This window comes from Neofelis nebulosa, chromosome 6 (genome assembly GCF_028018385.1).
Source record: "Neofelis nebulosa isolate mNeoNeb1 chromosome 6, mNeoNeb1.pri, whole genome shotgun sequence".
NCBI lineage: Eukaryota > Metazoa > Chordata > Mammalia > Carnivora > Felidae > Neofelis > Neofelis nebulosa.
Genome location: NC_080787.1, coordinates 43,857,799 through 43,883,246, shown reverse-complemented (window position 1 = coordinate 43,883,246; position 25,448 = coordinate 43,857,799). Strand labels below are relative to the sequence as shown.

The 25,448-nt window shown below is 47.3% G+C and overlaps 1 protein-coding gene across 16 annotated transcripts in view; it reads left to right on the top strand.

The window, feature by feature from the left end:
• TRERF1 (transcriptional regulating factor 1) overlaps positions 1 to 24,984 on the top strand; it is a 228,946-nt gene extending 203,962 nt beyond the window's left edge. For 13 of the 16 annotated variants that reach the window (XM_058733955.1, XM_058733953.1, XM_058733951.1 and 10 more), the window contains 5 exons: positions 6,359 to 6,447; positions 8,331 to 8,441; positions 14,970 to 15,173; positions 17,707 to 17,954; positions 21,270 to 24,984. In XM_058733955.1, coding sequence (XP_058589938.1) covers positions 6,359 to 6,447; positions 8,331 to 8,441; positions 14,970 to 15,173; positions 17,707 to 17,954; positions 21,270 to 21,594 — 977 coding nt within the window. In that variant the 3' untranslated portion in view covers positions 21,595 to 24,984. The remainder of the gene's footprint in view (positions 1 to 6,358; positions 6,448 to 8,330; positions 8,442 to 14,969; positions 15,174 to 17,706; positions 17,955 to 21,269) is intronic. The other 3 variants (XM_058733961.1, XM_058733959.1, XM_058733965.1) reach the window with 1 other exon arrangement.
• Positions 24,985 to 25,448: the final 464 nt, after the last annotated feature.

The window sequence follows — 25,448 nt, the reverse complement described above, 5'->3', positions numbered from 1 at the left end:
AGACCCAAATCCCCTCCAGTTCTCCCCAGCGTACCAAGCAAGCATTACATTGTTTTATGTGTGTCATGACATAATAAAATTTGGAAAGCTACGGACTAGAGGCCACCCCCACCCCTAAACAAAACAAAACAAAAACACTAAGATAACAGTAAGAATTTTGAAACTGGAAGCCCCTCAGCTCTGCTAAGATTACTGATCTTTTGGGGTCCCCATCCACGGCCTTCTTCCCCCACAGGCAGACCAGGAAACCCTCTGTTGCCTCCTGGAATCTTTTGACAACTAGGGGCAAGAGAGGTGGAGCTGAGGTATGAAGGGTTGGTATTCCACTAGCTGTGTGTCCTCAAGAAAAAGGAACTCACCTGTATCTGCCAGACATCTGCCTTCTCCAGGAAGTGATCACAGACTGAGCCCCAGAGAATCTTGTAGAACTTATGAGCCAAAAGGTCAGAGGTCACCGGTCTCTAAAGTCTGGCCTGACTCCATCCCTTAATAGTTTCCTTCCAGGCTACAGAGGAGGCCCCAGAGGATACCCCTAGTTACCAGCCACTACCTCCTTCCTTCGATTCGGTTCCAGGGTGTGAGTGAATCCCATCCCCATGGCCCTGTCCTGCCTTGGTCTTTGTACCAAGCCCTGTAGGGTTGCTCTCTAGTAGGACTCTGTCAGGTCAAGTCAGCATCACCCAGATACTGTCTTCTGGATCGCCTTTCACTTCAGCTCCGTAGCTATCGCCAGTGTGACCCCACCCCAACTCCCCGCCCTGGAGGCAAGGCAGAACGACTGAGCTTGGGAACAGAGGCTACAAGTTTGGGGGAGACAGAGACCCAGGCCTGTGAAAATCACTTCCCTTACTTCACTCCTGACTTCTCCCATCCCATCTCAAGCCATTCAGTAAGAAAAGGAAAAAGTGACCAGTGCTGGGGCCCAGGAGAGACACCAATGTGGGTGGGCAGCTCACCCGAATCGGGAGACTGCTTGCCGAGGCCAGAAGAGCCCTGTACAAGGTCCGTGGAGGAAGGTGCTGTTGCAGGGGCTCCCGGCACACTAATCCACACCCGAGCACTGGGCCCAGCCCTCTCTCAGCACCCTCCACCCATGTGTGGGTAGCAGTTTGCTGAGGCTCTCCCTGTCAGCAGTGGGATTGGGTGGGGACGGCTTGAGCATCGGGGAATCAGGGTGAGGAGGACGCCTGGTTGTGATTAAGGGGCTTGCTGCATCCTTGGTTTTTCCATCGAACTGGTCATTCTTGCAGATGGGTGTGGACACTGGCCTTAGGCTTCCTGGTAAGAGTGCAACAGAGGCCACTGTCTGGCTCCCACACAGCCCAGGTGGGCCCCAAACACCGACCCAACTCCTGACTCCAGACTTGCAGGATGCCTTGAGGAAAAACCCACTTGGTTGGGGAAGGCCTGTTTGCAGTCTTGGAAGCTGCCCAGTTTGACGAGAAGACAGAATTACGTACTCAAGAGAACACTTTGCAAGAAACACAGCTGTAATGTCATTTTCCAGGCATTCTTAGCTCATGTCTCTGGCTGGAGAGTGGTCACCTCAAGGGCAGAACCTGATAATACTTGCCGGCTTTGCCTGATACAACTCTTACAAAGAAAGAGGCAGTGGACAAGCTTGAGGTCTGGATTCGGATGGAGGCCTCCCTTCCTTCTGCCTCCGGGGGGCTCTTTGGGGTCAGCCAACTACACCCTCCACCCCTGAAAAATCATTCATCGTTTTACCCACCGCGGAAAACCTTTCACAGAAATGAAGATCTGATTTAATTTAATTTTTAAAATTGTTTTAAGTTTATTTATTTATTTATTTTGAGGCGGGGGACAGAGAGCGAGAGAATCCCAAGCAGGCCCCACGCTCTCAGCACAGAGCTGGACGTGGGGCTCGATCCCAGGAACCATGAGATCATGACCTGAGCTGCAACCAAGAGTTGGATGCTCGACCGACTGAGCCACCCAGGCACCCCGAAGATCTGATTTAAAAACAATCCTTTTCCTGCAGTGAACATATCTTCCTTGTGTATGTACAATAAGAGCACCATCACAAAAGTGTTTTTAAGTCTCGGGAGGATGACAGAAGGGCCCTCTTTAGAAGATTCTGTGCCCGATGCTCTCATTCCTCCAGTTCTCCTTTTAATTGCCTGGGTTCGCTATAGATCGCCCCAAATGTAGCCACAGTCCAGAGCCTGTTTCCCAGCAACTGGAGTTCAGAATATTTTTCCTCTGGATACTGTTCAGCACCAGTTTCCTCAGTTAATTAGACCCCTTGTAATTAGCCTTAATCGGCTTGTTAGGGACCCCTGCTGATAACAGCCCGATAGCCAGGAATCCCCAGGTAGTGCAAATGTGCTGGGGGAATGTCAGCCCACTGACCCTGTGTGCATGCTGACTGGACAGCAGGGATCCTGAAGAGGAAGAAAGGGCAGAGCAAGGGGAGGCTTAGAGGCAGCTCCCTGCCTCGGTTTCGCATTTTATCCTGGGCTTTGCCCAAGACGCGGTATCCAGCGAGGGCTGGCTTAGAACCTTGTCTAAAAATAAGAAAAGTGCTCCCGTCAGAGACTCCAGGAATGAGACGCCTGAGCCTTTCCTTGACAGGATTACAGAAGGAATTCAGGGACCGGGAGCGCCTGGCAGCCGAGTAAGGCTGTGGGATTACACATCCACAGAACAAAGAATACCAGCAAGGACCCGCAGTCTTCACCAGTGCCACTAATTCATGTCAGCAGGGGACAGTGCGTGTCCCGTAGCCATGAGCTGACTTGGAATCTCCTCTCCAAGTGGCCGGTGGCATTCATTCTGCACCTACTTAGGACCGGACGCTGCAGCCCCAGTCACAGAAGAGGAAACAGACCCAGAGAAGTTGAGTACGTTTGCCCGTGGCCGCAGGAGCCGTGAGTGGCAGAACCAGATTTGCAGCCTGGGGTCTCCTGACTAAAGCCACCCCTTTTTATCACACCACAGTGACCTTATCTGAGAAGAGCATACTCCGGTGTTCCCAGGCTCTGGCAAGGGTGGATTCCCGGCCCCATGGGCAGTCTCGTGATCAGGATGTCATGAAGACGGAGCCCGCTCTCGTGTGAGTGTGAGAATGGACTTGCTTATCTGGCCCTGCCTCTGCCTCTCACTTCACAGACGCCCTTGCTGGACAGACACCCGTACACAGCGCTATGTTGCGCACTCAAGCGCAGCCCCAAGGACTACTTAGAGGAGCCGTCTCTTTCTGCCCGGCCCCTGCAGCCCTCAGAGTGGGAAAGTGCAGCCCGCTTCCAAGCCAGGGCTGGTGGAATAGAACGAGCGCTTGGGTGGGGGAGACCGAAGAGCCCATCACAGCGCAGCAGCCCTAAAAACCACCGAGGAGTCAGCAAGACTAATTCCCTTCCTCCATGAGGCTTGGGGTGCCCCATAACAGATGGGCCAGGAAGCAACTTCATGTTCTGTGGAGTTGCAGCTGGCAAGCCATTTGGGGGCATGCAGGGATTTGCTTCCTAAAAGTAGATCTGGGCGGGGCACCTGGGTGGCTGGGTCTGTTAAGCATCCAACGTCGGCTCAGGTCATGATCTCATGGTTCATGGGTTCAAGCCCCGCATTGGGCTCTGTGCTGACAGCTCAGGGCCTGGAGCCTGCTTCGGATTCTGTGTCCCCCTCCCTGCCCCTCTCCTTCTCTCTCCCTCTCTCTCTCTCTCTCTCTCTTAAAAATGAACAGAACATTAAAAGTAGACCTGGTCATGTAACACTGCTGCTTGGGCAGTAATCACATGATGACTCCACTCGTGGTGTGGTGTGGTGTGGTGTGGAAGGAAGTGTGTCCACCATAGAGACTGGGTGCTGGCCTGAGAAGGCCGCATGGCCCTGTTAGTGTTCCATCAGGTCTTAGAGGCACTCTAACTCTAGGAGATGTATAGTCTGGCTGAGAGCAGAAAGGATTCTTCTCGATCTAGTTGGGTGATTCCCCATCCGAGCTGCAACCGAGAGCTGCACAAGCTCTGGACCTGTACGGGCTCTGGACCTGCAGTGAGGTAGCTTATCCAGGGACAGATGTGACATGTCCCCATCATGATCCTCTTCCACCATTATATATCTTTTAAGTTTATTGATTTTGAGAGAGAGAGAGAAAACCAGCAAGCGGGGGGGGGGGGGGCGGACAGAGGACCCTGTCCGTGCTGACAGCAGAGAGCCCGATATGGGGCTCAAACTCACAAACTGTGAGATCGTGACCTGAGCTGAAGTTGGACACTTAACCGACCAAGCTACTCAGGCACCCCCTCCATCATTGTGTTTCTGATTCCTATTACCTCTTGGCTATCTTGATGGATATCTAAAAAGAACCTTGACTGCTCTTTGGCCATTCAGCTAAACTGTTGGTTAATCCTTTCTGTCTCTTTCTACCTTTGCTCCTGAGCAAGGGGAGCGTATGGGAGCTGGGACCCCATGGCCTTGAATATTAGACAGAATTTGAGGAACACTGATGGAGCCATTCCAGAACCCCAAATCCCACTAATCTCCTCTGTTCATGTCCACTCCAGCAAAACTTCTCCAACACTCAAACTCTCTTCTCCTTCCTGTTGTGACGGTTGCACGACCAGAAATGTCCCAGCCTCCAGAACTTGTGGAAGATGCTTCTTTCTGCTGGGGATTAATCAAAAAGCTGCTTTCCTTCCGGAAGTAAAGATAACTTTGCAAACCAAAGAAATCAGGCAGTGGTGGCCCTGTGCTTTAGATGTCTGAGCCAGCCCAACCCTGCAGAGCATATTCTGAGTCTGGAGCCAGAGGCTCTTGGCTTGAGGACCTATCGCCAAGTCACACAGGGAAGGTGTTTATTTCAGAAATCTGGGTTTCTGTCACTGACTCACACATTCTCTCCAGGAACCTGATTCACTAATTTTGGCTGAACCTTCCAAGGGAAGGAACAATTCAGATTTCCTGCAATTTCAGCTTCCTGGGCTTATTCTGGTTAGGAGGGAAAGTACTGCAGTTTGGGGGATTATAGCTCTGAGAAGTGGAGGAATGTCAAAGTCAAAGGCCCAGCCATGCACCATCCAAAGAATCAGAGATGTGGCAAATTCAAAAAACCAGAAAAATGAAGCCAAGTTTTCTGCAAAGCAGCCACGGGGACGAGCCTTCCCTGGAGCCCCCAGAAATAGGACTTATCTTAGGAATAAGCCTCATTTCTTATGCAACACAAGCCAGTACCACTCGGCGTGATCATCTGCACATCCTGCTTTCTCATTTATGGAGGGAAGAAGATTGTGAAAATCAAGTTCAGCCCCCAAGGCAGATGCATCAGCTCAGCACTGCGGGGGCCTCTTCCTCATCGGTCTGCAGCTCTCTCAGGGGCTGGTGCCGCTCACCTCTCCAGCCCCATCTGCTTTCTCTTTGCCAGAAGCCTGTAGTTGAACCCTACTGGATTACTGCTCATTCTCTGAGCACCCCCGTTTCCTTATCTGTAAAATGGGTAACAGGGTTATTGATGGAGCCAAATAACTAATGTCTGTGAAGTACTTAGAACCTGGCACACAGTAAGCACTTAGAGATGCTAGGGTTTTTGTGCTTTGTTTTTTTTTTTTTTCCTAGCTCAGCGTCTTGCATGTAGTAGACACCTAAAAATACCTGTTGAATGAATGAATGGATGCAACATCTTACTCTTGCCTCTCACTTTTGCCTCAGCCCCTTTTCCTCCCCAGAATTCCCTTCCATCTCCTCCTTGCCTGAATTGCTTCTTGGGGTCCTTTAAAACTCAGCTCAGGTGTTTTCTCTGCCTGGAAGCCTGGCCCTCACCCGAGCGTGATGCTGCTCCTTCTTTGTGCCCCGTTGGTACATGACCTCTACCTCAGCATCGCAGCCATCACTTTGAACACCGTGGCCTCCTGGTTTGTCTCCCCACTAGATGGTGAGCATCTTGAGGGTGGAGATGGCCAAAACTGCCACATTTCAAGGAGCACATGCTGCATGAATGCTTGCACCCGTGAACATCCTAATTGCATAGAAACTGTAGCCACAACGTGTTGAGCACTCACTGTTTTCCAGTTACTAAGCTAAGCCTTCTTGTGGATTATCTTCTTTAACCTTCCCAAAGATCGCAAAAGCCAAGGGCAATTAGAACTGTTCCCATTCGTAGGTAACGAAACTGAGCCTTGGGTTCAGTAACTTGGCAAGGCCAAGGCCCTAGCTGGGATTTGAACCCAGGTGTCAGGGTTGCTAACCGTTACACTACGTTGATTTTCTTGTTCAAACGGGAGTTGGGAGTTGCATATGTATTAATATCACTTGCTAACCAGTTGTGTTTTGGAACTTAACGAAGTAAGCCAGCACCGACAAGTGAGGAGAACTGTGCTCTGTTCTTACATTTGTTTTGTTGTAGGCTCAGACAAGTGGACCTCCCTGGAAAGAAAACTGTTTAACAAAGCACTAGCCACTTACAGCAAAGACTTTATTTTTGTACAGAAGATGGTAAGTATGCCTTTTCCCTTCGCTCACTTGAAATTGAATTGGGGAAATTATGCACCTTAAAGACACACAGAAATATTTGGCTATTGGTTTAACTCTCAGGAAAAGAATGTCTTCCACTCATCTCTGGTGAAGGATGGTATTTGTTACAGGGGTGGCATCGTCCAGTGTCAGGGCTGTGGGGGAGAAGGAGGACCTAGATTATTTGGACATGGTGGGGAGTTATTTTTATCTTAATAAAAAATGTGTAATTTATACACCCTATCAGCATAAATAGAACTGAGGCCATTGGTTTACAATGTACATGATTTATTTCGTGTATATTTGACAGATTTATCATGTTCTTGACAATTCTTTTTCTGAGACATTAGAGAAGGGAAGATAATGTGCCTTCCCCCTAGCCAGTAGCAGAGTTTCTGGAGTTGGGCCCCTAATCATAACGACAGTCATAATAAAAATAATAATACTTTGTATATACAGCATCTCACAGCAAAATAGAACTCTTGTACACAGATGAAGTAGCACTTTTCAGCAGATAATGAACTTAACAGGCCTTAATTGGCTGAGAGGTGGTTGAGGCTAAAAGTGAAAATGATTCAGTGTTTCAGAAAATCAATGAACAATGGAGCCATATTGTGTCATTAAGGTCATTAAAATGTTCAGGTCCACTGAGAACGGAGTCTCGGGCAACACCTCCCACTGGCTCTGGGCTGACCCGATGCTACCCACCGGGTCCATGTCTCCTGTCCTTAATCTAGGACTTTCCTTGGTGGGACAGGTAGACTTTTCTCTGCTTGCCCGCCCTCTCCAGATCTATATTCACCCCTGCCTTTCCCTACCTTGGAGGCCACCATGCTCTTTGCTGCCCTATAAGCTCAGTAGCCTCCGTGCTCTCGTGCTGTCCTCTTTCTTTAGTCCCCATCCCCCAGGACTGACCTTCCCTGGGCCTCACCCCTTGCAGGCCTGCACCTTGTTGATTGGTGACAGACTCCTGTGTCGTGCTTGCCAGGCAAGACAGCCTTTCCAGCAAGTACTCTCTGAGACAGTGTCCTCACTCCCTGAGCGACTAGTGTAGAAACTCAAGAAATCAAGTGGTGGAAAGAGGGGCACTTTGAGAAGGAGACAGCTTCTGGCGGGACCTCTCTCATCTCACAGTTTGGGTGGCTGGTCTCCCACCTCCCCAAGTATGGCCAGCCTTTTATCTGCCTCCAGAAGCCCACATTTTTGAACCCCACCTTGAGCTTGGAGATCTATGAACTACACAAAGGCATTTTTTTTTTCTCTTTAAAATACATGTACCTTTGCCCCCTTGAGGGAGGACAGGGCAAGGCTTGTTTCCTGCCGAAACTAAGCTCTTGTCATCCTAACTTTTGCCTTACATTCCTGTTCGATTACTAAGGAACATTTTTCATAAATAGATTCTGAAGGTCAACCAGTCGGAGAGCCAAATACGCTCAAGCACATTAAATGAAAAAGCATGCTGCTCTATGGGTTAAAAAAAAGGAATGAGCTCCCTGTGGGCTGACATGAAAAAAATCTCCAGGCTATATTGTGAAAAAAAAAAAAAAAAAATCAAGTTGCAAAACAACGTATGCAGTGTGAGGAGAAATATATTATCGTGTTCTTTAGTATGTGTGTAAAGAGATTGTGGAATGACACCCAAGAAATTAAGAAGAGGGTTTAGCTGTGTGACAGGGGTGGGGAGGGTGAGACCCAGATGGAGGGAGAACAAACCGCGTGGGAAGGAGGTTTTTCACTATATATTTTTTTTTTTTTAATTGAATCGCATGCACCTATTCCCTATTACAAAATTAAATTTTCACAAAAGCTTGTGGCTTGGCACACTGCCCACTGCTGAGCTGATGTGGAGCTGGCTTTCCCGGCAGGTGAAGTCTAAGACGGTGGCTCAGTGTGTGGAGTACTACTACACGTGGAAAAAGATAATGCGCTTGGGGCGGAAACACCGGACACGCCTCGCAGAAATCGATGATTCTGTGGTGAGTGAAGCCGCTTCCGTGCGCCCCGCCCCCACCCTTCACCCAGGTTAGTAAGTGGCTGGTGTTTGGCTCTGCTTTGCTGCCGAGGTGACCACGGTGAGCGGGTGACAGGCTTCAACTTCCTGGCATAGAAATGCAGAAGGAAGGTGGCTCCGGGTTGGCCCCATAGCTCAGCACTCCGTTAAGGAGGTAAGGGCTGGCCTGGGTTCCAGGGCAGGCAGGGAGGGAAGCCAAAGTGGTCCCAGCCTTGACTTGATGGCTTATAAGTGGACGCCCTCGGCCCCCTGGGATATCCTTTCTGCTCCGTCCGTGTCACAGATGCTGCTGACCAGAGACCCGGAGCCCTCGGGTGTTACCACAGCTTCCGTTAAGCGTGACCATGGAGGAGCCTTGGGCTCTAGATGGTTCCAGGAACTCTCAATTATCAAGGAACAGTTAGCAGCGTGTGTATTAGTCTAATCCTCGATCACCATTTATCCCCGAGACTGATTTCCTTCATTGGCCAATGATCCAAAGTTGTCTGCGTGTCAAGTATGCACTAAAGATGCGACACGCTAAAGCTAAAGACATCGAAATCTCCAAATCCCTAGTGTGTGGCTTCAGTAATTACTATCATTTTGTCCTTGTGGTTAACTCTTTTTTTTTCCCTGAGTCTATAGCCAGGGAAAGTCTCCTTTCCACACATTGTGGAAAACGTTACCTGCCGTGCATGTGTATGTGAAAATGGCATGTCTTACAACAGATTGGTAAACTCTAGGCTGTCACCACTCAGGAAAGTGTTTAGAATTCATGAATGTGATGAATGTCTGTAATATGCTTTCATTCCCGATTGTGCCACGGTTTTGTTAGCACCTGTGTGGGTGGTTTTCTTTAACTGACACGTACATGGCACTTTCTGTGTTCCGGGCATCGTGCTAGGCCCTTTACCGATATTGACGCATTTAATCCTCGGAGCCAATCTGTGAGGTAGGGAACTGAGGCACAGAGCCTAAGTAACTGAGCCACGGTCAAATGGTGAGTGTGTGGTCTGAGCCTGATTCCCTGTCTAGTATTTAAGAGCATTCAAATGCAAATCCTCTTAGAGAAGTATAAAAACACTTGGACTCATTAATGCCTCAGGGCCCAAGTTCCTACCTGGCCTTGGAGACCTAAGAATGATTCTAGCTGTGAAATATACGCCCATATTTGAATTTACATTTAGACCCACAGGTCAGGAAAAAAATCGACATCTGTATCAGAGATGACGATGGCACTGTGTGTTTGGGGTCTCCTGTGACCCGGGCTTTCGTGTGAGTCGTTTAAGTAGCGCTGTCTCGTATCTGAATAGCATTGTTCTCACCCGTGCCTGATGTTTAAAAGAAACAACGTGGCCTCTCCTGGTTTAGTCAGCTAAAGGCAGTCGAGTTGCCGTGATGTAAACATCAATATGCGTGTAGTGCTGTGGGGCGATCAGGGATGTTCACTGGCCTCTGTCCCCCCCACCAGGAGCATACACTAAAGTTGGGAAGATGTGGCACACACAAGTGGAAGCTTTAGCATGAACCCCAAGAGTGTTTATAAGCAGTGTAAGACGAGAACCAAGAAAGGCTTGGATAGGGCCGTAGGGCCTCTCCCTCATCCAGCTCCATCATTTCACAGGCAGGAGGTTGAGGCCCAGAGAGGGGAAGGGCTTCCCAAGGTTACACAGAGCATTGCTTTCCAGATGAGTGGATGGACAGTAAACAAGGAAGCATGAGGAATCCTGGCCTTGGAGACCTAGGACCTGTCTCCTAAAGCTTACTGACCTATAAAATGGGGCCGATGGTTTAGATGATTTGGAAAATCCCTTCCAGTTCCGAAATGTTCTGGGCTCTGTCAGAGTCATGTTTTGGAAAAGGGCAAAATCTGAGGATATGGCTTCCTGAGGCAAACTGATGCCTTTCCAGCTTGTGTGCTACCAAGTGCCTAGGACAGTGGCTGGCATAATATAGGCCTTCTAAATATTTGTTGAATTAATTGAGTGAACATCACTCCCAGATAGGAGTCGCTGTGGGTCACAGCAGCAATCCCTCTATGAACTCACTGCAGGGAGATGAAGTGCACAAGGGGATTCAGAGCAGGGATTGCTGCTAAGGAAGATGTTACTACGCAAGGAGGAGGTGCCATCTTGGGCCAGCAGGGCTTTGGAGATGCATAGAAAGACCTAGGCTGGGGCGCATGGCTGGCACAGTCTGTGGAGTGTGCGACTCTTGGTCTTGGGGTTGTGAGTTCAAGCCCCACATTGGGTGTAGAGATTACTTAAAAAGAAAATCTTAAAAAAGGTAAGAAAGGCCCAGACCCGCATGTAGCCTCAGACTAAAGAGGAGAGGTTAAGACGATGCCCAAGGAACCACACCTTCTTGGGCTTACTCACCAGGAGCCAGTATTTAAGCTGGGTCAGGAGCATCCCCACCCTTGTTACCTTAAGGAGAACCAAAAGCAACATGCAGAGATGACTCAGGCCCACAAAAAAAAAAAAAAAAAAAAAAAAAGTCTTGATTTAAGGCCAGCATGTAGCTCAGTAACTCCCTTTTGGGCTCTGTGAAGGCACAGCCAGCCTCTTGAGGGAAGTTTGTAGAGGAGAGATGAAAAACTGGGACCATGCAAGAAATGGGGAGGGTGCAGAAGGCACAGTCCTAGGACAGGAGTCCTGCCCTTTGTCCTCCGGCCTGCCTGGACACTTGGGACAACTCTCCCGATCATAGGTCCTCAGTGTTTTCATCCCAGATGGAACATGATGGAACACGCTCAGGTCGTTCAGGGACTTTTGTGGGGAGACGGGAAGAAGACAGTTGGTGAGGAATGGCTGTTCTTTAGGTAGCCACGAGGCCAACACAACACAATAGCCTCCTCTAATTTGGAGACTTCTACCCTGAGGTCATCATAGGTCCTTCCACCTTGGAGGCAAAAGAAGGGGACCAAGGTGGACTCTGTTAAGGATATGGGAAGAAAGTGTGCTGATCACATCTTCCTGTCCCCTGCCCGTGCTCATGCTCCCACTCAGGACAGATCTGTGGATCTGGTTTTGCCCAAAATTCAGCACAATTCAAGAAACCAAGTGACAAAAATGACTGACATTGGAAGACAGCAGTCAGGACTCCGAGGGCAAAGCTCACCCACGGTCTAAGCACCTAAGTTACTCTAACACGGTCCACCAATGGGGCGGTGGCAGGGCGGGGGGTGGTGGTGGTGGGAATAGCCTGCTGCTCTCTGACATTGACCGGCAGCTGTTTCCAATGGTTGTGAAGGGTTTAGGATCTCCTGTCTTTGGACTGAAAATCGAAACTATGTGCAGATGGACACACATTCTCCTGTGGACATCTGCTACGGGGCCAATAGATGAAGAAGGCTGAGGTGTTGAAATCAGACAGTTTAGGTTTCAGATCTCAATTCAACTTCTTTACCAGCCGCGTGACCTTGGGGAAAGTAGCTCGCTGGCCAGTTTCGTCGTTTGCTTAAAAAAGAAAAATTTGTACAGGGCTATCGGAGCTCTAGAAATTATGTGTGTGTGTGTATGTGTCCACGTGTGTGTGCGTGCGTGTGGTACCTGATTCATAGCAGGCATTCAACATGCTTTCATCCCCATCCTCCTCCTCCTCATCATTAGTGATGGTGACACTCAGTTTTGTGTCTCTGAGTACATTTGGGCTGTTGAGAGTTTGTATTTTAACCTAACAAGTGTCTCACAATGTAAATTCCATTTGCATGCCTGAGAAATAAGAGTATCGTCCTCCTCAAGAAACCCTTATTGCAGACACTTAAGGCTTTAAGCACCATGTTAAATATATAACCACCTCCTCATCCCGTATTTGCCCACCTTCTACCAATTTTGGAATATTACTCAATGTTTCATTTCACAATACATCATGAAATGGCCAACTTGTTGATACAAAGTTGTACATCTTAAGATTTTTGTCCTCCTATCTTTGTATCTCTTAGTCACTTTGGTAAGCCCATATGGCTTGATGATACATCATCTTGTGAACGTGTATAGATTGCCAGTTGAAATAAAACCTATCTAAATTCCGGAGACACGTGTAATCACAGTGCAGTATAATTTAATCTGTGATTTTGTGGCTCTATGGCATATCTCTTCTATGAGTTTTTAAGCCCCCCAAAAATGGTGTTGTGAGAAAAATTGTAATTATAGATGGTACTGTAAAACAAATGCCATTGCCATTGAAAGTTATTGTATAATCTAGTTTAAGTGCCACGCTGTAGGCCCTGACCTGCTTACTAAACTGATTCTTGAGTCCACAAAGTTCCATTTCTGTAAAGGAAGGGAGGGAACCATTAGAGTTCTACATACTGTGGTTTTACCTGAAACTCCTTGAGGTTGAAAGATGATGGATTCATATGGGAATGAGACCATTTAAGGAAAATCCACCTGTGTGTTGTATGCGAATAAGAGACCTATACCTTATATATGATGAATCACTCTGTAAAATAAAGTGGGCCTACATTTGTACTCATTGAAGTCTTTCAGCACATGTAATCATCACTACTTAATCGTAATTAACCCACTGGAAACTGAAGCCATTTCTCAGGTACACCTTGTTGCCACATCATCTCAAATATGCATGCATATGCTATCAAATGCAGACAACAATGAAACCAGGATAGAGTGTTAAATGCCCCCTATTGACTGGCATTGACTTTCTCCCCTGCCCCCAATCCAAACTGGAGAGAGACAGCTTATTGTCTCTGGATCCCAGGATCCCACTATACTCTTAGAAATCTTCACCCTTAAGGCACCTTGGTGGCTCAGTCGGTTAAGCGTCCGACCTCAATTCAGGTTATGATCTCACGGTTTGTGAGTTCGAGCCCTGCATCAGGCTGTGTGCCAACAGCTCAGAGCCCAAATCCTGCTTCGGATTCTGTCTCCCCCTGTCTCTGCCCCCTCCCCCCCTCTTAAAAATAAATAAACATTATTATTTTTTTTTTTTTTTTTTAAAGAAAGAAATCTTCAGGGGCGCCTGGGTGGCGCAGTCGGTTAAGCGTCCGACTTCAGCCAGGTCACGATCTCGCGGTCCGTGAGTTCGAGCCCCGCGTCAGGCTCTGGGCTGATGGCCCGGAGCCTGGAGCCTGTTTCCGATTCTGTGTCTCCCTCTCTCTCTGCCCCTCCCCCGTTCATGCTCTGTCTCTCTCTGTCCCAAAAAAAAAAAAAAAAAAAAAAAAAAAAAAAGAAAGAAATCTTCATCCTTTTCAGAAATTCTCCCTTCTGGGCTCTGACAATCATAGGCTGACCCAGAGTTACATCACTGTCTGGGATCAACCAAACTGGAGCCCGTGTCGTGCTTTAAACAGAGCCTGGCAGACACAAATGACCTGCCAGGGTCAAGGGCAAGCAGGACATGCCATTTGTTTCCTCGTCTGTAAATGAGGGTGCTTCCATGTCGTTCAGAGATCCAGCAAATACAAAAATGCTTTGTAAACTGTGAAGTGCTGTGAAATAGAAGCTGAAATGAGGTGGTTGTAATCTAGAACTGGGTTCTAGCCCTTTCCCTGGTCCTCGGTCCTCTCTCAGCCTAGAGGAGCCAACATCTTTCCATGAGAACAGAGAGACCAGAGTAAGGTGGTTAAACAAGAAGTAGAATGAGGGCCTCCTCCGTCCCTGCCTTCCGTCCGTCCCAATCCACCCATAGTACGACACCAGGCTGTTCCAGTGACTTCCTGTCTTGGTAACCCTTGGGAAGGTGGGACCTTCTTTGTTCTCCACCTGCTGCTGTTCTGAAGGAGGGGGAGGGGACACAGTAGCCACAAGGATATTTAGTCACAGAAAATATTTTTCTTGGTCTTTTTCATAGAATGCCTGCAGAAGGCGTTTCTCCAAGCATGTGATGACAGACCAAAACATAAATAAATAAGGGAGGGGTCCAGGGGGATATCCCTTTCCCCTTTCTCTCCTCAACGTCATTGCACTTCACTCTTCCATTCTGTTTTCTGTCAAGAGCAAACAGGGGCACATCGGAGCACTGTGGGTCACATGCTTTCCACAGGCCACGGGTCAGAGCAGACATCTGGGGCATCTCGTGTGGAAGCGTGTCATAAGGCCTGTAGACAAATCATTACGTAGGTCTTTAGTCCCTCTCCAGAGGGGTTTCCATAGTATCATTACTGCTGGAAAACCCTGCTCACTGCTCCGGGGAGACAGAGTGGCTCACAAGCGAGTTTTAATCCTTTTCAAGGTCTGCTGGTCTTGAATAAGGGGGAGAAAGTCTACACACAGAAATCTCTCCTCCCTGCTTTAGCATATTTTGTAGAAGTGGTGAAGGGATCCAAAGTGAGGCAGGGGGACTCTTTCGACCTCAGAGCCCCAAGCTCTGGTAGAGACCACCATAGCACTCCCCAGAGGACTCTGTGGGCCGTTCCTTAGACAGAACCCCCACCCCACCCCCACCCCCACCTCACGTCCAGCACCTTTCTCCTCTCCTGGCTGGTGACTCTGTTCATCACTAAAAATGCTATTTGGGGCTGTCCCCCCTTTTGCTTTTATTGCCTTAACACCAGACGAGTGAAGAAGAAGAGGAGTTAGAGGAAGAGGAGGAGGACCCAGAAGAAGATAGGAAATCCACGAGAGAAGAGGAGAGTGAAGTGCCCAAGTCTCCCGAGCCCCCCCCAGGCCCCGTGCTGGCTCCCGCGGAGGGGCCACCCCTGCAGGCCCTCGGCCAGCCCTCCGGCTCCTTCATCTGTGAGATGCCCAACTGCGGGGCCGTAAGTATCTCTGCATCCTCTGTCCTCCCCGGGGACCTGCGACTAAGAGGGCAGTGGGCTGTGCCTGGCTTTAAGGACCACGCATTTTAGAAAGGGTGCACTTTCCGCAACGAAAGCTTCACAGAGGGGATTCCGTGTCGCCGGGATTTTCTTGCTTTGTTTTCATTTACTTACTCAGCTCGCACACACTGCTATGCTGTGTGCTCCGGGGACACAGAGAAGATCCCTGCTCTCAGGAAGCGTGTGATCCAGAGCTCTTAAATGCTGCCACACATGGCTTCGCAGTGAGCCTTGGCCTCCAGAACTTATGCCCCATGTTTCTCAGTACCTCTCCACCCCTCTGGGCCCTGTAAGCATGCATTTTAAATGCCCCGAGTGGGGAGCCCACTGAGAAGGCTTCGCATTTCCTATCACATAAAGTGTTATTCGTTCAAATGTCATTGATTTGAAATTTGAGAGAAGTGTTACAAAGATTTGGCTAAAGTTTACCTGGGTACTTTTTGGGGAGAACAAAAAGATCTTACTAAGCAAATTAATCATGTAAACAGGCTGAAAGGGAGTCTGTATAATTTTTTAACCTAGTGCTTTTCAAGTACATGGGAAATAACATTTAGCTAAAATAAAACAAATTCGTTTGATCATTCTTAGCCCTGTGGCAGGCCTTAGAGAGTCCGTGCTGGTCTGTTCTAAGGCTCCCAGTATATTTTAAAGGACGTATTTTTTTAAGTTGTTAACTTTAGACTTTCAGTCCCTCGTTGATCCCCCTCGAGTCCGAATTGTTGAACTTTTCCTGAATCGGATTTCTTAAAGCCCGGCACACCTGTACAGGCAAATTCTAGAGGTGTTACAAAAGACGAGAATGTTGCTCCTTTACAAGAAGTCCTGTTTTTCCCAAGTTACTTGGGTTGATCTTTGTTTGTGCATTATATAGGACAATGGTGTCTTCCAGAGTGTATTGAATGCTGCTTAATGAGTCTGTCACGTAGGTGGAGAAGGCAATAGGCCTTATAATATTTAGATACTAACGCAGAAGTTCACTTGATTTACATTTGATGAAAAAAAATGAAAAAGTAAGAAAAAAAGGGATCTGCGTTTTGCATCAGCTTTGAAGAAAACATGAGAAATTGCTAGCTTGTTTCTGTCTTTGATGTTTAATGACCTGGAAGAGTCACTCCATTATTTCCATTTTGTATAGAGCGCTTCCGTGCAGAGATGATTAAGATGTGACTTTAAATGACAGTATTTCTGGGTGAATTTGTTTAGAAATTGACTGTTGCCTCAATTTATAGTTTTGTGTACGGCAAATTCTTCACTGAGTGGGGAGTCCTCTTTCGCTTGTTTCCAATCAGAAATGCTCAGCAAGCTGGATATATTTTAATGATTTTTAAAACTCACAGAGAAAAAGCATACTGGTTTTATTCCTTGCCTAACCCTGAAGGTTTTGGTTGCTAAATCAGCCATAGATTTTTTTTTTTTTCTCCCTGTCAGACCATAAACAGAGCTCATGAACTTAACACAGAGCGAACCACCTGCAAAGCAGTGGGTACTGATGTGTTTCACAAGCTGGAAGTCGGGGCTCTTAGAACTCAAGGAGGTGGATTGCATCCCTTGTCAGCAGTGGTGCTCAGCTGGGAATGATTTTGCTCCTCAACATTTGGCAATGGTGTGGGGACAGTTAACGTCACAACTGGAGAGGTGCTGGTGGCTTCTCCTGGGTAGAGGCCAGGGATGCTGTTAAACATCCTACTCCACACAGCCCCCCTCCAACAAAAAGTATCCAGCCCCAAGTATCGGGAGTGCTGAGTTGGGGAGAGCCTGCTTTATGACAAGCTTCAGCTGTCATCCTGCAGTAAAATTTGGGAGTCTTCAACATTGCTTCAACAGTTGGCCACTGATGGAGGCTTGAACGTAATATATGGGATTTATCAGGTCAACGAATCAGTCTTTCCAACTGTGTTTCTTGGGGCTCTAGGACTTCCTGGGCGGGGAGATAGAGCTGAGCAAATGCACTCACTTCCGGGGTGCTGTCTCTATTTCAGCCAGAGCATCTCTGCTTTTAACTGAGAGCTTTTGAGCAAGACCCGATTTGTCATTTTTTTTTTTTTTAAGTAAGGGGAGAAAAAAAGGAGAAAAGAAAAGGGAGAGGGTAAAAACACCTGGAAGCCGGTCAACTCCCTCATCTTACAGATGGAAAAAAAGTAAGGCATACAGAGGGGAAGTGGCCCAATGGCCCTCCCTCTCAGAGGTGCTGGGTCTCGCCCCCCAGTCCCCTGCCTCCTGGACAGTTTCTCTGTCCTTCATACTGTGCATCTCGTCCTCGGGTTGTAACAACAATGTGAGTGTGTTGGGTTTTTTTTGTTGTTGTCGTTTTTTTTATGGGCTCAGTGTTTGTGGTTGTAGTATCTGACCTCGGCTTTTAGCGCATACACCCAAAGTTTGCTTACGTAAAACCCCTGCGCCCCGTCATTAGACACTGTTTCAAATATCATGTGTTTTACCACTGAGTAACTAATAACCCTAATTTCCTTTTCAGGACTGTAGATGTCATGTCACTCCCTTTCTTCCCCAGGTGTTCAGCTCCCGACAGGCACTGAACGGCCACGCCCGTATCCACGGTGGCACCAACCAGGTGACCAAAGCTCGGGGTGCCATCCCCTCTGGAAAGCAGAAGCCTGGCAGCGCTCAGAGTGGATACTGCTCAGTGAAGAGCTCACCCTCTCACAGCACCACCAGCGGCGAGACAGACCCCACTACTATCTTCCCCTGCAAGGAGTGTGGCAAGTAGGTGAAAGGGGACCAGGGACTGAATCTAAGTCCAGGATGAACAATTGCTCCGTGGAGGCCAGGCCAAGATGGTCTGAAGTTTCTTGAGCGAGTAAAAGAACCCGGAGGTTCCAAAAACTCCCTCCTATCATCTTGGGGTCTGCATGGTGCCTCAGGGTGGGTGGACCTCGTCTCTGCTTCAGAATATGGTCATTCTGATACCCTAAAAGCCCTAATAAGGACAGACCTCTTCAGAGCAAACCTCTAGTGACAAAACTTGACTCTTTTTCGGAAATGGTGGATGGGACTCGGATTCCCACTTCATCCCTTCACACCCAAACCACATCCACTCGCGTCGCTCTCTTTGCATTCCTGCTGAGCGATTTGAGAATGGCTCCAAACACCTAACAGGAACTCTCCTATCCCTATGGTTCATTCCTGTGCCCGGGGCAGACATCACTAACCGATTGCTACACTCCTCTCTATCATCTTAAAACCCTGCCATCGGAATGCTTCAAGCAGGCACAATCAGTTGATCAGGGTGACCCAGGAGATAAAGCCTATCGCCATCCCTGCCCTTTTAAGTATAATATAAAACAACTAAGAGAAGAAAACTGACAGTAGGTAGTAATAATAGCCAACATTTACTGAGCGCAGAAACGCCACGTGATGCCGATACTGCTTTTATCCTTGTGATACAAACAAAGATTGAATGTTAGGTAAAATCACCTGCCCCCTGGGGCGCCTGGGTGGCTCAGTCGGTTGAGCGTCCGACTTCAGCTCAGGTCACGATCTCGCGGTCCGTGAGTTCGAGTCCCGCGTCAGGCTCTGGGCTGATGGCTCGGAGCCTGGAGCCTGTTTCTGATTCTGTGTCTCCCTCTCTCTCTGCCCCTCCCCCGTTCATGCTCTGTCTCTCTCTGTCCCAAAAATAAATAAATGTTAAAAAATTAAAAAAAATAAATAAATAAATCACCTGCCCCAGGTCACATCCCCAATAAGAGCAGAGCTGAGATTTGAACCCATCTCAGCTCCTGACCACTGCTCCATCCTACTGGTTTGTTTATTTTAGGTCGAAAATATCACTGATGGTAAGATGTACAGGGTTCCCTCCCCCAGCCTCCTGTGTAGAATTTCACTCTGCTTCTCAGTGAGTCTGCCTGACTTTGGTTGTCATGACTGACTTCCTTTAGCATCCCTAGTTGTGCGAATGAGGCCAAGTGGTTCCTCTGCTTATAATATGCATCCTCATTAGGATATTTTAGGCAACTTACTAGTACCTGCCATTTATCAGGGCCAATTTGCCTGGCACTGTTTTAAAGGATATTTACGTGTATTGATTAATTTAACCTTCAGCGAAATATGGTAGGCACTTTGAGTAGCTTCTTTTTTCCAAGCAGAGAAAATGAGGCACAGAAAGGGTAAAGTCTTTGTCACGGCGCCCATCCGAGTTTGGATTTGAGCCACGCAGGCTGACCTGGGCCAGCACTCTCAGCCTCTGAGCGAACCTAACTCCTTTTGGTGGCTCTCGCTGCAGGGAGCTGGAACTTAGCAGCAATTTTCCCTCTATGAAGCACAGAGATCGGGGAGATGGCTTTTTAGGTATAGCTCCCCTCTGTGTTCCGATACCCTTCAGAGCCAGGACAAGATATCCCCTTCGTCTTACCACGGAAAAATGAGCCCCCAGATTGATCATGAGGCTCAGTGACTTGAAGTAATGAACCGTCCCACCTGTCCCCAGAGAGGAGCCAACACCTCCACTCACAGAGCTACAAGCAGGCCACGACTCCTTACTCCACCAGGTGGAGACAAAGAACATTTTAACAAACAAAAATTAGCATTTCGAGCTTTCTGGCTGTCTTTCAGTGACATCCATTAAGTGTTTTTCTTGTCTTGTTTTTATGTTGCTTGTGACCTTTTAATACCATAACTCCAGTTAAAATGAAGATATTTTCTGTGGTTTTCCGGAGTAGAAATAATAGGCAAATGTTTGCAGAACGCCTGTTTTAGCAGCTGAAATCATGTTCATCACATTAAACAGTTTCAATATGTGCAATTGTGATTCATCAACTCTGCTTGTCTTAGGAATCAGAGTTGTTTTTTGTTTTATTTTGTTTTGTTTTCCCTTTATGGGCTCAGGAATGAATGCCAGATATTTGTATCACCCCATCTCTAGAAACAGGCAGTCTCACATCTGGGCAAACTGTTTCGGAAAAAGGTTCAGATAGAAATATTTTAGGCTTTGCAGGCCATACTGTCTGTGTCCCAACTACTCAGCTCTGCCATTGTGGCCATAGACAATACATAAACAAATAGACATAGCTGTGTTCCAGGAAAACTTTATTTACGAAAACTCAGTGGGCTGAATTTTGTCCACTGGCCATAGTTCGCGGGCCCCTTATCCCAGAGTTTCTCAACCTCAGCAGTGACATTTGGGTCTGATAAGTCCTTGTTTGGGGAAGACGGGCCACCCTCTGCATTATAGGGTATGTAGCCACATCCCTAGGCTCTTCCCCACTAGGTTGGAAAAATACCATGCCCCCCTCAAGTTGTGACGGTCAAAAAATATCTCGCCAGTTGTCTCTGGGGAGGCAAAATCACCTGCAGCTGAAAACCATTCTTTCATTCTAAACCTAAAAGTAGGAAATTATGGTAATACGATCGCCAATAAGAAGGGGTCTTAGGTGAAAAGAAGTGATGGGTGCAGCTCAGAAGTCAAGTATAGTAAAGACAGAACGGGGCTGGCGGCATTGGATTTGGCCACAGAGTTACTGGTGACCTTGAGAAGAGGGTTTGGGCTGCAGGGGAGGGGACAGGCATCCAGTTGGAGAGGGTGGAAAAGAGAGGAATTTACCAAGTGTGTGATATACCAAAGTGAGAAGGGTCAGGCAGAGCCTTCAAGAATTTTGACTGCGGAAGACGGAAACCACAGGCAGGTGATGGGTTTTGTTACGGGTACCATCAGAACTCGGCAGCATGAGTGGGGGATTCTTGGGTTGTGCTGAGAGAGAGGGGTAAGCTAAAGGATGAGAAAGGGCATGAGCTGCAGACCACAGAGGGACAGGAAGGCCTTTGAGAATCCATCCTCCATTGCCACAGAGAGGAAGCCTGACACCCTGTACGTGTGTTCCTGTCCCCATCCCCTTTCCCTTGTAATGCCAGGAGAGGAGAGGCAATAGGTCACAGGGGCAGGAGGTCCTAGGTGACCAGGGACTCTGTCAAAGCCACCCAAACCAGACGTTAGGCCACACGGCCCCTGTTCCCTGTAGGATGCCCAGATTTCCAAGAACTCAGATCTCCTGAATTTCACAGTGCTGCTTTTTTCTTCATTCTCAGAGTCTTCTTCAAGATCAAAAGCCGAAATGCGCACATGAAAACGCACAGGCAGCAGGAGGAACAGCAGAGGCAAAAGGCTCAGAAAGCAGCTTTTGCTGCTGAAATGGCGGCCACGATCGAGAGGACTACGGGGCCCGCGGGGGCCCCGGGGCTGCTGCCCCTGGACCAGCTGAGCCTGATCAAACCCATCAAGGATGTGGACATCCTCGATGGTGACGTTGTCCAGCAGTTGGGAGGCGTCATGGAAGAGGCCGAGGTCGTGGACACGGATCTCCTCTTGGACGACCAAGATTCGGTTTTGCTTCAGGGTGATGCAGAACTATAAAGCCCCGCTTGTCATGCGGAGACCGCGAACACCCACGACCTCCGTCTTCGTTAATCAGGAAACCTGGACTCCCTGCTCGTTTTGTAACCATTTTAAACTACCTGTTTAAAAAAAAAGTCGTTTCATTCAGGTTTAGAAGAATTTTTTTTTTCAGTTTCTTTTCCTTTTATTTAAAAAAAAAAAGTTTTTGTGGGAGGTTGGAGGGAATAAATAATTGGCACAACTCTATTTAAGAGGTGTTTCTCATCTGGGCTACATTCCCACGAGCTCATTCCTGGCAGGGAATGAACCTGACCTTCATGTTCTTTGGCTTTCAGATGTCAACCATCCTTGTTGCCTTTTATCCCAAAGCTTGCCGTGAGCGTGTGTACGTGTATGTGTGGGTGAAGCAGGCTTACCTTCTTCGAGTGGGGGCCTTGGGCCATCCTTTCCCACTGAGAGTTATTTTTGTTCTGACCTCATTGTGTAGTTTGCAGTGAACTCGGAGTCTTTGCCAGGAGATTCTGTGCTAAGGGGGTAACTTTTCCAGGGAGCGAAGCAAGCCCTCGTGTTAACACGGCTTTCCTCTAGCACATGCACCGTTTGAAAAGTTGACCGAATGTGAAAATAAGTCTTCTCCCTGCCTCGCCTGTCACCGTTAGCCTGTTTCCAAAAGTACTGTATAATTTCAGGCTTTCACTCCCCGGCGGTGCTTTCCTGAGGACCTGGTTCAGAGAGGAAGTGCACCCTCTTCCGTGTTCCCGGGGGACCAGTGGCTCTGATTCGTGGATTGGCAGAGCCATATCTCGGCATGAGCCCACGCCGGCTGGAGGTAAATAACCCCCACTATTAAGTTGCCGGGGCTCTTTAGGGAGGGTGGTTGAGGGGCACCCATTCAGGAAAGCGCAGAAGCATTCTTCGGCCCAAAAACTAGACTGGAGGAGCCCCTGCTCTTTTTGGCAACACTGTGAATGGTTTTGTGGAGTTCTGAAATTACTTTGTGCCACTTGGAAGTACCATGAAACCTCATTCACTGGGGTTTTGCTGTTAATTCACCTTTGCCAGACTGTTTCCCCACACATTGGATAGCAAATACAAGTGCAGTAGCATTCAAGGCCAACAGAAATGGTTTCAGATACCACTTTAGCTCCAATGTTTGCATTCAAACAAGGAATGTATTCATTCAAGTCATTTACCAAAGCACTTCTAGAATTCTCCAAGCTACATCACTCTGCTCTGCTTCCTCCTGTCTTTTGTAGCAGGGTTGCTGTTTGTACTTGAAGGTAATAAGCCTGTAATCCTTCAAAAATGGCATTTAGCTCAGGCTTTTGAACTGAGTCAGACTGCCCCATCCCCCTGTTAGGGCAAATGAGCACGCGTCTCCAGAGTCCTAGTCAGTCAGCCAGGGCAGAGAGGACAGCCCCTGGCAGCTCCCCCTTGAGCTTTAAAGCTGCCCGGCTGCTTCCGAAGCAAGGGCTTTGAGGACCCACCCCACCCCGGGGAGGCTGGTTCCCCAGCCTGTGTAGGTGTGGCCCATCCCCCCAGGCAACTTGGCTGGCCCACTAATTAATAGCTTGATATTAGAGAGAATATCAGCAGAAACCAGAGGACAGGTCCTGAGCGTCTTTTAAGTTTGACTCTGGCAGAAGCATTTAGCACCCACTCATGGCCCACAGCGGCCCCACCTATGGGCAATGTTCTCTGAATCTCAGGAAAGCCATGGGCAGAAAAATAATAAAGGTTTCTTTCCATTTCCATCATTCTGTTTTCAGACAAAGAGGTCTTGGAGGTTTCATTTCATCTTTTCTATAGGCAAAAAGAAAGGTTTTATTTGCTGCCCGTTTTAGGTTACTCTCATAGGTTTTGAGTTAGAACTGCCTAGGCAGTGTGCATCAACTTTGTGGCAGGACTGTTCCAGAACCATTCCAGCGGTCACATCAGCTGACTGCGTCTGTCCCGGTGACTGCTTCCCTCTGCGTGCTGGTGTCTGAGAGATTCTGGAATGGTTCTGCTATCGGGTCTATGAAGGCTTATCTATCAAAGGAGCAAACACCCAGAAACATGTTTATAAAGCAAATGTACTTGCTGCGTTTGGAGACTTGCCCAGCCATTCCCGTTTTAAACATTAAAAATAAACCGAGTTGCCAAGGCAAAAATGTAATGCACAACTTAATTTTGATTTTTCATGCAGTATAACGTAAGCATTTTTGACTCGAAATAACCAAAGAACTCCTCCTTCCCGAGACAGTTCAAATTCCTGAAGTAGTATTTCTTGACAATATCAACTTAAAAGAATTGACTTCATGGTAAAATATTGCACTTACTTGTTTCTGAAATGATTCTGCCTGCATGTGTGTGTTGTGTTTTTGCTTCCCTCACCCCTCCCCACCCCAAGAACTTCTCTTCCTTAAGATTGATGTCTTCAACACCATTACTGTTTACTATCAGATGGTTTTTCATTAGTGAATTTAGACCTCTTTGAGAAAGCTTGTATATAAAAAGTTAACAGATATATTTTATGGAAAAACCCATCTTATTTTCAAATATATTTAACTGCTGTTCTATTTTATTAGAGGAAGGTTGTAAATATTTTCTAGGAGTTCTATTGTAAAGAAAAGTATTTTTGAAAAAAAAAAGTAATGTAATAAAAACGAAAACATTTTTAAATAGTGATTGCTTCCTGTTCTGGCTTCGTTATGTTCTATTCTCAGCAAATGATTTGCATGCCTTCCCATTTCAGGATGTAATTTATTCAGGTTTGCACTATTATAAGTTGACATCATAATATTTAGCGTACTTAACTGTATTTTCCCCGGAATGCAGGTCCCTTGGTCCATATCAGAAGTACTATGTATGGCATCTTCATAATTGTTCTTTTGTAATGTGTGTATTTTTAATAAGGATTTTATGTCACATTTTGGCCAAAAGAGGACAGTATTTTCTAGTGAATTTTATAATACATTTTGCTAAAAATGTTTCTTCCTAGGTCAGTTTTTGTTAAGGTGAACCAAAAGTCTTATTTTACCAGGGGTTTAAAAAAAAGTTTGAAGCTTGAAAGCAAAGTTATATTTAAACATCATATGTAACAAATAAATAAAGATGTTTTATAGACTTGTCCTAAAAAGGTGCATTCCTTCAAAACAAAACTGAGGCATTCTAGGTTGGTTTTCCCCCTGAGTGAAAAGCATTTTTTTAAGTTACCACAATCCTTTTTTCCGAAAGAGAGCCAGAAGAATTTTACTTCAAAGGTTCCAGTCATTAGCCTTCTCAGAGATTTATTACAGTTCCTATAGATAGGCCTTCATTAAATAGAGATGTAACCAAACAGACACTGTCCTATTTATTTGTGAAAACCTGATTCGATATTGCATCAGCTGCTCTGAAAATAAAATGTTATCTTTTTGAGTTTCATTTGGCTTAAACATTCCTTCTTTCTAGCCACTGAAGTGACTTCTCAATGCTGGACACATGCTAACTTACCTGTTCGTTGGTTTCTGAAGAGCGATTTAGAGGTCAGCTGATGAGATTTAATGCTCGTTAGAGTGTCCCCTACGCACATCCTGGAGGCCAGGACGTAGCATTTCTGCTGCGAAGGGCAGACAAGCCCCTTGGGTTGGCAGTCTCCACACCATACTTCGAAGGCTGCAGCTTAGGGAGCTCGACATTACCCACGGGCGGCCCACAGTGAACGCACCACGAGGTCCCATCCACCCTGGCGTATATGCATCGCTCGTCTGGATTTCCGAAGTCTAGACTGTGTTTACTTTCTGATGATTAAACACAAACTTTAGGAGAAATCTGAAATTCTGGGTTTCCCACAGAATTTGCTGTAAGATGGGGGGGAGGGGGGGGCATGCCTGTGCAAGGACCTTGAT